The sequence below is a fragment of the Wyeomyia smithii genome, chromosome 3 (genome assembly GCF_029784165.1).
Source record: "Wyeomyia smithii strain HCP4-BCI-WySm-NY-G18 chromosome 3, ASM2978416v1, whole genome shotgun sequence".
NCBI classification, from domain to species: Eukaryota; Metazoa; Arthropoda; class Insecta; order Diptera; family Culicidae; genus Wyeomyia; species Wyeomyia smithii.
Genome location: NC_073696.1, coordinates 159328196 through 159340730, shown reverse-complemented (window position 1 = coordinate 159340730; position 12535 = coordinate 159328196). Strand labels below are relative to the sequence as shown.

Sequence of the window (12535 nt, the reverse complement as noted above, 5' to 3'; positions counted from 1 at the left end):
TCTTCTCCTCGACTAACCGTTTGCATTCGCCGTCAAACCAGTTTTAATAAACGGTTCGCCATTCAATAACTTTTTAAATTATAAAATCTTGGTGCGGAACAACCGGCGGAACTTCGGAAGGTTTCTCTAATAGCGGTGACTCTAATAGACGGTGACGCTTTTATAGGCAAATGCAATTGCCGAAATACTCTTTACATGTATGGCCAAATTGGACTCCTACTGGAAACAGCTGGAGGTACGAGCATCAAAGTTGCAACGCTGCATTTTGCGTGCTGTATGAATCGAGCACCAAGCGTTGCAGTACACTCAGCAAGGTATGGTAGCGAGTGTGCTGTAACGCTTAGGCATAAGGCGTTCAGTATGTAACGGAACTTACTTGCGCGGGTCAATGATTTAATTCAAGATTTGTTTGTTTATAGTTTACGGTGCCGTACAAAAGAGCTGGTATACGACACAGTCATTTCTATGATTCGGGGCCCTTGTACCCAGTAGCGCTACAGCAGTACTTCTCCAGCCATCTTCAAAGGTAGCTGCGCCAAGCTGCTCTTCCGTGGGTAGCGCTGCCTCCAGCTGCTCCGTGTATTCCTGTGCAGCTTCGGCGTCCCACAGTTGCTCAATATTTGGTTGCGGCGTTCGACTTCGGCGGGTGTTATACACCGTCGATAGTTTTGAGCAGTGGTGGGCACCATTCCGTTAATTCGCTAATCGCTAATTAGCGACGCTATAATTCAATTAGCGGTTTAGCGAATTCGCTAATTTTTGAGCTGGTAAGCGAAACTGTTAGCATCGCTAAAATTTTGGCCTTCGAAACGCTAATCGCTAATTCGCTAAATTTTGTAGAGAAGCGACAATAGAAATATTTAGAAAAAGTGTGAATTGCTGACGGCGTACGTAAATTGCTTTTTTTTCCTGTGTGGACTTATCACTGCGACCAGAGCTAAGATCAATTGTGATATTGCCCATGTGTTTTCTGTACTCCCCACTTTATATTAGCAGTAACACTATTGAAGCAAGTGATACGCTTATCATTCATATCAGTGCTTTTGTGTAATTATTACCTTTCCGTTTCAAGCTTACTGCTCTACTATACCGAGCCTCTGTCCATCCTAACAACATCGCCTAGTTACAATTCCCTGGAGAGAACTTTCATATGTTACTCACACCAGTTTTATTATAATAGGGACTTAATTTTTAATAGGAGGAGAGTCAACAGAGATATTGTGGTTCGAATCTATATTCGCACTGCGGTAGGTGCGAACGTTGATGATGTCGAAGAAGAACCTTCCGTCGATTAGAACATGGTCGATTTGATTCTCTGTCTGATGGTTGGGTGATCTCCATGTGGATTTGTGGATACCCTTCCTGGGTAAGAAGGTACTTCGGAATACCATACCACGCGAGGCCGCAAAGTTTACGCACCGGTGACCGTTATCATTAGACACGGCATGCAGGCTATCTGGTCCTATTACCGGTCTGTACATTGCCTTCCGTCCTACCTTAGCATTCATGTCCCCAATGACGATTTTCTCGTCCCGTCGCAGCCAGCTATCGTAGACCTGCTTCAGCTGCGCGTAGAACGCTTCCTTCCCGTCATCGGGTCTTCCTTCATGTGGGCAGTGCACGTTGATGATGCTGTAGTTAAAGAACCGGCCCTTTATCCTCAACTTGCACATCCTTGCGTTGATCGGCTGCCACCCCATCACGCGTTGGCGCATCTCGCCCAGTACTATGAAACCGATTCCTAGCTCGCTGGTGGTGCCACAACTCTGGTAGAAAGTAGCCGCCCGGTGCCCGTCCTGCCCAACAAAGTTCCTGCAGCGCTACGACTTCAAAGTTGCGTGGATGTAGCTTGTCGTAGATTTTCCTGTTGCATCCTGGAAAGCAGAGCGATTTGCAGTTCCATGTCCCAAGTTTCCAATCGTAGTCCTTATTTCGTTACCTAGATCCATGCCGATTGTTCCAATCCGTATTATCTCTTACGTTGCTTATAACATGTTGTTTGCCGGGGCGACTCGTTGGGCCATCTTTAACCCCCTGTCTCGCGGGGAACCATCGTTTTAGCTCTGTTTAGAGTCCCACGCTGCCACCTGGACGTTGATCAGCCGCTCCTAACATGAAGATCAGATGCTGTTTTGAGCCGCACCATTTTGGTGAACAGCGCTTGGGTTGTCCAAGCATTTCCTCTACCACCGGAATATGTTTTACACGCCAATGATCGCGTCGCACCTTCTTACTTTGCTATTGTCGGATAACTACATTGTCCTGACAACACCAACAGTTGTATCCATTTTTCAACCGGCAGTCTAGTGTAATCATATGACTCGTGAGGTGTGAGATAACTTCACCTTACTTATAATATCAAATGGGAAAAATAGAAGTAACCTAAATTAATGATGACACAAATATTTACACGCTTTCAACTAAACTATATTCACGAAAATAAGCAGAATAAATAAAATTAAGCAGTATCAGCAAGTAAAATCCGAAAAAGAAAAAAAACTAAACTGATTTCCCAATAAATTTTTAAACAGGAAGAGTGTAACACCAAAAAAATTCAGCAACATAAATTACTCAAAAATATGTCTTATTTTATTATCCTAAATTACTGAAACATTCCTTCGTAAACTACGAATAAGCTTAAAACTAGGGACCTCCATTCCGCACTTGATTTATTGAATGAGCGCCACCTCTAACGAGGATCACCCACCAAGATTTTGTTGCCCGGTATGAAACCTAACCTCCGGTACGTTCTGTTGCTGTAGGATCCAAGCTGTCCTCAAAATTACCCTCACTAGTCTTACTAAAGTTCTAAACCTAAAGCGATACGCGTGAGCTGAGATTTTCCAGGGAGCTAATCAACAAAAACTAAACAGCGTGCTAAGGTGAGTAGTAGTGTAATATTTTAGGCAATAATTCAAATACAAGCTTACAGGTTCATTTACAACTTTTATTTCAGTATTCGATTCTACGACCTAACTTTCCTAGCTATCTGTGCATGTCTTTTCCTAGCTATACGGTCCAGACCATTTCTGTCGCCGAACAAAGCATTTTTAATATTTGCCCGCAGGCGCTTGGCTTTGCCAAATTCGATTTTAATTTTCATTGATAGGCATTCTTTAGTCGACGGTCGCATGTGCACGCGGACAATAAAAAGAGCTCTGGTACTTACAGCTTACAGGCCTGTAGCAATACTGCTGGTTGAAATACCGCTGGCTGTGTCTTACAGCGTGTGGTTATAGCACGAACGATGAGCAGCAAGCGATGCGATGAGGTCTTTCTTCGATCTTCGGCCTTTGCGAATTCTTTTAGCCGGTTAAAGAGCTTTCCTCTGTGGACCTCGCGTATCACAGTGCGAAATGTCCTGTTTACATGGTGGCCTATCTTTCGGGCGCAGTATTCTTTACTTACGTCTGGTAATTTTATAGCAGTTTAAGTATTTTACATCCTAATATCTTTCGTAGTGTTTGAATTATTTTGATGTATTGTGTATGTACAAATGTAAATGTCATTTTGTATGTACAAATAGGTGACTCTAACAATTTATTTCAAAATTATATTTGTACAATTAAACTATATATCTACGTTCCAACGTAACGGACGTTAAGCCTACCTGTTACAACTTTAACCCGTCTGCCCACCGGAAAGAATCGGAAGAGATCGTGGCTGATTTCAGGGTCAGCCGCTCTAGTACAAAATCTTCCTAGAAATTAACTACAGGGCAGTGTCACGCGGATCACATAAAAACCTCTCCAAAGACATGAAGGGGAAGAGCGTGCAAAATCACTAAATCGTCACACTTAGGTGGGGTTTATTTAGCATTTCCTAAGCGTCAAACAATTGACTTGATCTTACACTTCGGCCTAATTTTTCTCTCTCTTTCCTTTCCCATTTAACTATCTATCTGTAATCTATGGTGCGATCTGTTTTTTCTTTTTAAAGTTTCATTCGGCGGGGGTGCCACCGTATCGATTAATTCCAGGGTCTCGGCCCTTAACTCCGGTCACATGCGCATGGACTATTTCTAATCGTACTCTCTAGGTTCTGCTTGCCACGCTTGGTGAATTTCACCTTCCGTTCCGTTGATCAATCAATTGCCTCCTAGGGCCAACCAGGGCGCACGACCCCCGGCCTTGTGGATCGACGGGCGGATTCTTTAGCCCTGGTGGTGGCTCTATAGCGGTTTCTAGTCTGAACTGGCATTTAGTGGTGCGGTCTCGGCAAATCTTTAAAGAAATAATAGGCCACAAGTGGCACTGTGAACCGACCGCTTTTTCCGGTGATAATTTGCGGCTTACCTTTAAATCGCACACCATTGCACACCACCATTGCACACACTAGCTGCCCTAGCTGAATTGGAACAGCTTGCTTATCTAGGGAAAGGAAATAAAGCGATCTTGTTCAAGATTTACATGCGGTTATCACCTTATACTGTCCTAGTTCACGACCGAACTTATCAAAAATAACTTCTACTTCTTCCACTAGCCAGACTAAAGTGAAGTATAGGAGCCTAAGAGTCCTCAGATGAACCGTAACTTCGTTCGGTAACTTCGTTAGTTAGTTTAAATAGTTTATTTCACACGGCACGATACATCTTATGTTTTACTGATTCAAATACAATTCTTATTATGTCTAAGTTAGCAGGAAAAAGAGGGAGGCACTTTTTTTATTTCTAGCGGCCGACTACGAGCTAGTGGAGATTAAAGGTGAGAGGAGGGGAGTACAATTTTGACTTAAAACTATTTTAACACTTTGTATTTCAACTGGTAGAGCAGTAATAGTGATGTGGCGCAGTTTTAGTCTGAAGTGTTTGCGTAAACATAGATTTTGGTTCCGTTTTCGTGTTTCCAGCATAGTGGTATTCTGACAAGTAGACAAAATAATTTTAAATTTTAATGTCGGTATTTTTCGAAAACAGTATAGCTGTGTCATGTACTGGAGATCACCGCTACCCAGAATGTCTTTAACGGGAACTTTCGGTTGTTTTCCTCGGGCCCGAAGGGAATCTATCAGCTTGGACCTAGCATCAGAGAATTCGGTACACGACCAAACAACATGCTCAATGTCGTGGTAGCCATCGCCACAAATGCAGTGATTACTTTCCACAAGCCCTATACGAAAGAGATGCGTGTTTAAAGTGTAGTGATTGGACATAAGTCTGGACATCACGCGAATGAAGTAACGACCTACATCCAACCCCTTGAACCATGCTTTCGTCGATACCGTAGGAGAAATTGAATGTTTAATTTGCATAGTAGGTTGTGTATGGGCGAAGATGTACACAAAGACATCGGCATCGTGAAGTCACGTTTAACGGAAATGGAAAACGACAGGTTGAAACATTACTGTAGCAAACTGGACAGTTACTCATTTATTCAAGATGAATCAATTAGTATTTTTTAGGTTTCCGCACAAATTCAAAGACAAGAAAAATCCAACAATTTAAAGCTTAGTGATGCAAATAGTATTACAGGTGACCCGGGTAGACTGAAAGATATTATTTTTGATTATTTTTCAATTCAATTTCAAGCAGGTGATATAGTTTTAGCGTCGAATGATAATAATGATTTTTTGAATCATATCAGCAAATTTTTGAGTGTGGAACAACAAACTGAACTTACAAAACCAATAACGATCAATGAGATATATGAAACTCTTAAAATGTGTACAAAGAAAAAAAGCCCGGGTCCGGATGGGTTAAATTACGAATTCTATTTGAAAAATTTTGATGTTCTTAAACACGACTTATGTGACATGTTTGATAAATACCTATCTGGTAATGATGCTCCTTCAAAAGAATTTTGTTCAGGTATAATTACGCTGCTTCATAAACAAGGGAATAAAAATGAACTAGATCAATACAGGCCAATAAGCCTATTGAACTGCGACTATAAACTATAAACTTTTCACGAAAATCGTAGCACTTCGCATCCAATCTGTTCTGGGAAACCTTCTTGGGCCAGAACAAACTGCTTGTAAACCTAAACATTCCTGTATAGATAATCTCAAAGACATCCGTCGTTTAATTCTGCGAACAATAAAATTCAAAGGAGCTCTAGTTAGCTTAGACCTACATAAAGCTTTCGACAATGTTCAGCACACATATTTGTGGAAAGTGCTAGAACGTTTTAGATATCCTGACAGTTTAATTCGGTGCCTTAAAAACTTATATAGTGTTGCTACTTCTCATGTACTTTTTAACGGATTCTTTACAAATGAGTTTAAAATTAACAAATCGGTTCGCCAAGGCTGTCCGTTGAGCATGATTTCATTTGTGTTGTACATCGAGCCACTCATAAGGAAAATAAATGACAGCATTTCTGGTGTTCTTATCTCTGATAAGTTTATCAAAACCATTGCTTATGCTGACGACTTTAAGCCTTTCATTAAAAATGATTTGGAATTTGATTTGCTAATGCAAATCTTACATTCTTTTGAAACTTGTGCAAAAATCAAATTAAATTACAAGAAATCTGCATTTTTGAGACTCAATAAATGCTCACTAGGACCACAACTAATTCATGAAGTAGACGTCGTTAAGATATTAGGAATCGAAGTAACAGGGACAATTTCCACAGTTGTTAACCTTAACTATGACAGAATAATTCGAAATGCCAAACATGCTTTAAATATGCATCGTTTGAGAAATCTGAATCTTGTTGAAAGAAGTTGGTTGATAAATGCTTTTATCCTATCGAAATTCTGGTATCTAGCTCAAATTGTTCCCCCAAATCAAAAACATTTAGCTGAAATAAGATCTGCCGTAGGTCAGTTTTTATAGAAAGGTTTCATTTTCAAGACGAATCGTGATCAACTTCACTTAGATTATGACATGGGCGGAATCCAACTAGTGGACCCAGAATGCAAAATGAAGGCGCTTTTTATCAAAAGCATTTTGCAAAATGACGATAGAAATTTTACAGAAGACTATCTTATGCAATATTCTAGAACTCGTAGTCTACCAATTAATTTTAGTAACTGGATTGATGTTGTGTAATAGGCTTCAACCCTGTAGCATCAAATTCCAAAATATAAACGAACCAAAAGGCCATACGCCTTAAAACAAACAGCACAATTATGCAACAGCCAAACATATGCGCCACTTGCTACACAAGCGACAATAAGTTATTTTCACTCTTTACTTCCCGCGAGGATGGCACCAATTGAACGCACTCGAAATGCAAAGATCAAATTACATACCCGACTAGGTTCAGCGTACACAGTTTTAACTGACCTAGCAATAAGAACATTTTGGGCTGTGGCCCTCCTGCAGTCTTTTGTCACGCTCACTCTAGCGTTAGCATGTAAGATACCAATAATTGTTAATCATTTAAATACCCTTAGAACAAATAAACATTCTCAAACTGGACGTTGACTTAGTCAGTCTTTCTTGGTCCTTACTGGTAGATACTCCCAGGAGTCTACCCGAGTTCGGATACCAAGTCGTAGATGACCTAACCTTCTCCTAAAACCCCTCACATGGTATATCGTGACAGGTTATCTCACGTAGACCCTGATCACTGCTAAATACGCGGAAACTTTGTAAACCGATTAATTAAATCGCGAAGAAAAGTAAGAAAAACCACACCGGTCCGTACAGCAAGTGTTATTAAGTGCAACGCGTCAAGTGCAGTGAATAACTGAACTTAGTGAAAAAAAAATGAATGAAGAATGTTGGGATGAGTGTGATGCCCCGGCATACATCCCGGACATAGAGAAGAAAAAAGTGGTACGTAAGACGCCACCCAAGTGGTCAGAGTTGCGGAAGAGTGACCCCACCAGCTACAAACAATAAGAGAAACTAAAAAAAAATAAGTGAAAATAAGTGCAATGGACCAAACGTACGAAGAAATCTGAACTGAAAAACGCGGAAGTAACGAACGAAGAAATCAACATACAAAAACTATCTAAAATTTGTATTCTGATTGGATTAATTGAACATAACCGCCTAAATAAACAAACGCTTCTAAGAACTCAAGCACACCTAATAAGGCTATTCGGCACAAACACAAATGAAGAATAAAAATGGGAAGCGAACAATCAACAGAAAAACCGCGAGTACATGAAGATATTATACGCATCATCAATGCTAATGTACAAGAGTCGGCACACCTAGAAAAGACGGCAACCGCAACATCAATACTAGCATACTGCGGTATCGGCATTACGCTAATTATTGCCGTTTATTTTGTCTACCGTGCAATAATTAAGCACGAACGCTTAAGAACAGCAGACAACATACGAAAAGTAATATCGCTTTCATTAGTACTCACGGAAAAATAGAGCAAAATGGCAGCAAAAGAAGCGCTAGCAACAGCATTAAAGCGACTGAACCAAGCAAAAAATAACAACGTCGCCATCATTATAGACACAGACATCGCAAGCGTCAATTCACTAATAAACACATTAAAAAACAATGAAACAATAACAATAGTGGAAAAATTCAAAAAATCAGACGCAGTGAAAGTGAAAGACAATATTAAAACCATCGAAGTGCTAACAAAGTTCACCCATACTGAACGGAAACAATTAGCAACCTGGATCGACAGGAACGCAAAGGATACCTGCTAATCTCAACGAGTAAAGGAATCATGACTAACATAGAGGCAGAGAAGCAACAGATGGGCGGACAAATAATCGCAATCGTCCACTAAGAAATGGACCCTAAAACACAATTGACGTAAATATACTTGAACTAATAAAAATTAAAACTAATTTAACAAAAAACCCATATAGAAACTACAAAAAGATTACGCTTATTAACAAATTATCAAGCGTAAAAAACTGTTATAATACGATAAGCAAACATTAATCGAAAACGAGGAGAAAATAGACCCGTCAAAATTAAATATAAAGATAAACCGAGCTTACAGTACTAATAAAATTTAAACTGGAGACCTCCAAAAGCAACTCCAAGTTTAAAAATCTAATTATTTGCATTATGTTCTGTATAAGATTAAATAAATACAGCAAAATGACTAGTAGCATAGAAGTAATAAAAATTATTTCATCGTTAATCCCGTCTTACGACGGTAACCCCGAAAAATTAAACATAATAGCCGCACTAAATGCGTGCAAACCAATAATTAGCGAAGCAAATAAAATTGCCGCTATACAAACTATATTATCCAAACTAGAAGGAAAAGCACGAGCTGCAGTCACAGATGACCCTGCGACTGTAGACGAAATTATTAACAAGTTAAAACCAAATGCTTAACCACTACTGCACCTAACACAATAATCGCAAAGTTAAATGCAGCCAAGCAAAAGGAAAACTTCACAAAATTTTCTGATGAAATCGAAAAACTAACATTCGACTTAGAGAGAGCATACATTTCCGAGAATGTACCTCTAGAAACGGCTACAAAACTAGCCACCTACGCCGGAGTTAGAGCATTTACAAACGGCATAAGAAACAATGAAACCAGACTAGCTCGTAAATTCAATACCTTTTCTGAAGCGCTGGAAAAAGCATCAGAAAACGAAGCTGAAGGTGTCACGGACACATCAGTTAAAATACTAACCTATAACCGGAATAACGACAGTAGATCATTTAGAGGTCAAGGTCAATACCCCCAAAACCGTGGAAATTCCCAAAATACCTGGAATAATTTCGGAAATAGAAATTTCGGAAACAGAAATTACGAGAATTAATATATTTCGGAAATAGAAATTTCGGAAACAGAAATCACGAGAATGAATATTTCGGAAATAGAAATTTCGGAAACAGAATTTACGGCAATGAACATTTTAATAACAGACCCAACTACGGGTATAACAACCGAGGACGCGGGAATCCACGCCACCAAAATAATAACGCGCACCGAGGAAGAATTCAGAGACCCAACGTATACTACATGTTCCCGGAAAACCAACTGGCCCCCCAACAGGAGCCAGTTGGGGGAGAACAAATGGCTCCAGTTGCACATCAGCCACAACACCAGGAACCACAACAAGTTCAATTAGCCAACATACAACAAAGGTATTAAACGGAATCTATAATATAACCAGCTCATTGACAAATTTCGTAACTCTACCGATAAAAAATTTGAACTACAAGTTTACTTTCCTAGTAGACTCTGGAGCCGAAATATCAGTTTTAAAACCTACTAAACTGCATACAGTAGGTACAATAAATACAAGTAACATATGTTGCAATAACAGGAATCCACCAACAATCTATAAACACATTCGGAAGTATCGACATACCTCTGATACTTCAAAACGGCTGTTTAATAAACCATCAATTCCACATTATTCCAACAGACGTACCAATTCCAACGGACGGAATACTCGGACGAGACTTTCTAGTCAAATTTCGTTGCATACTAGACTATGACACATGGACATTATCAAGCTGTATAAATTCCCAACTAATAGAAATCCCCATACAAGATAAATTAAACGGAGAAATATTAGTACCACCACGCTGTGAAGTTTTTAGACAAATTCGCATAGAAAAACCAGACCAAGATTACGTAATTTTTTTCAAAGAAATTCAACCAGGAGTGTTTTGCGCGAACTCAATTATCAATGCAACAAACCCCATAATCAAATTAATTAATACAACTAACCACACAGTAAAAATTCAAGAAAATTTAGCAGAGAACATATTACCCTTAGAAAATTACAACATCTTTTCCTTCAATAAACAAACCAACCAAAACAGAAAAACACAATGCATATCAGAACTGAATTTAAACGACACACCAAACTACGTTAAAGACAGACTCAAAGATCTATGTACAAAATATGACGACATGTTTGCTTTACAAAACGACATATTGACATGTAACGTCTTCTACAAACAAAAACTACAAGGTATACAGCCCTAGGGGTTGTATGAAATGGTGACGTAGGACCAAATATATATTTATGTGGTAAGAGAGAAATTCAAAACCAACTCTTCTTTTGACGATTTTGGGGTCCTGAAAAGGACCGGTTTTGTTCGTCCTATTAATTAGACTATTCATAAGCAACACTACCGTTTATCTCTGGTGCGCCCTGGTCGTTATTGTAAAAATGATTATTTAGAAATAGATGAACATTTCACACTAGTAGTAGTTGTGAAAATTCTTATAACTCTTATCTTCATCATCTTATAGTTCTAAAAAGAACCGATTTCGTAATCTTCAGCTCGAAATGTATGCTACAGAATGCTGATGATCACAGCACCACCGGTAGCATCGATTATTCTGCTGGCCGCGTATAAAATTTGCTCTCCGCTGTGCCCTCCAGCAGCTGTGACAGCAAAATATCCTGCAGCGTACGATGGTAACTGTTGCTGCCGTGTGCAGAATAAAGGAACATGCTCCGCGGTGCCTGGAAGTTGACTCGTATGCAGCTCTCGTTTCTCAATGTCGCGAAGCTTTACCAGCTGCACCGCACTCGCTATTGTGGAACAAACTAAACTGAAGCTGAATTTTCCACACGCATTCTTTTGTGTCGAGTTCAGCGTAGATTTTTACCATTAAGGCGTGGCCACAGAGCTTATAGAATGAAAGAGAAACAAACCAAAACATCTTCAATACTACTGAGTGATTTTCATAAGCATCAAAAGAAAGTTTTTGCTTTTTGCTTTCCCGATGCAAAAATCACTCTGGTTCTTAGACTAACTAATTTTCGTTGCTAATATCTGACTGATAACGGTGTTCGAGTGAACACAAACAAACAATTAAACCGGAAAATCACTCAATTTAGCAGTAAAAATTCTTGAAATGATGGTTATATCTTGTTGTGATAAACTATTCATAGGTAACACTACCGTTTATCTTTGGTGCGCCCTGGTCGTTATTGTCAAAATGATTATTTAGAAATAGATGAACATTTCACACTAGTAGTAGTTGTGAAAATTCTCATAACTCTTATCTTCATCATCTTATAGTTCTAAAAAGAACCGATTTCGTAATCTTCAGCTCGAAATGTATGCTACAGAATGCTGATGATCACAGCACCACCGGTAGCATCGATTATTCTGTTGGCCGCGTATAAAATTTGCTCTCCGCTGTGCCCTCCAGCAGCTGTGCCAGCAAAATATTCTGCAGCGTACGATGGTAACTGTTGCTGCCGTGTGCAGAATAAAGGAACATGCCCCGCGGTGCCTGGAAGTTGACTCGTATGCAGCTCTCGTTTCTCAATGTCGCGAAGCTTTAACAGCTGCACCGCACTCGCTATTGTGGAACAAACTAAACTGAAGCTGAATTTTCCACACGCAGTCTTTTGTATCGAGTTCAGCGTAGATTTTCACCATTAAGACGTGGCCACGCAGCTTAGACAAAGACAAACAAACCAAAACACTTTGTTGAGTCAAAATATGTAGGCAGTGGAATTTATTTCGTCCATGTTATTGTTATCTGTGCTTGGGAAGCAAGCCAATAACGAGGGAAATATATGGGAAAGCTTGACCTTGGAACTTTTCACCTTTTTCCACCATTAAGCAGTAAAGCAACAATGTTGAACATAATATCAAAAAATTGTTACACATTTTATCTATTCACCGACATATAAATGACTAAGATGCATTAAGTCGTTCGCTTGC

The 12535-nt window shown here is 39.5% G+C and overlaps 1 protein-coding gene across 25 annotated transcripts in view; it reads left to right on the top strand.

Annotated features, from left to right (window-relative positions):
• The window catches only part of LOC129732737 (GAS2-like protein pickled eggs), a 1144034-nt gene that overhangs the window by 904761 nt on the left and 226738 nt on the right, over positions 1 to 12535 (top strand). Inside the window, exon 10 of one of the 25 annotated variants that reach the window (XM_055693912.1) lies at positions 2763 to 2783. The exons of the other annotated variants lie outside the window; for them this stretch is intronic. Within the exon in view, the coding sequence (XP_055549887.1) occupies positions 2763 to 2764 (2 nt within the window). The 3' untranslated portion in view covers positions 2765 to 2783. Of the gene's footprint in view, positions 1 to 2762; positions 2784 to 12535 lie in introns of those variants that run through there. 25 annotated transcript variants of the gene reach the window in all.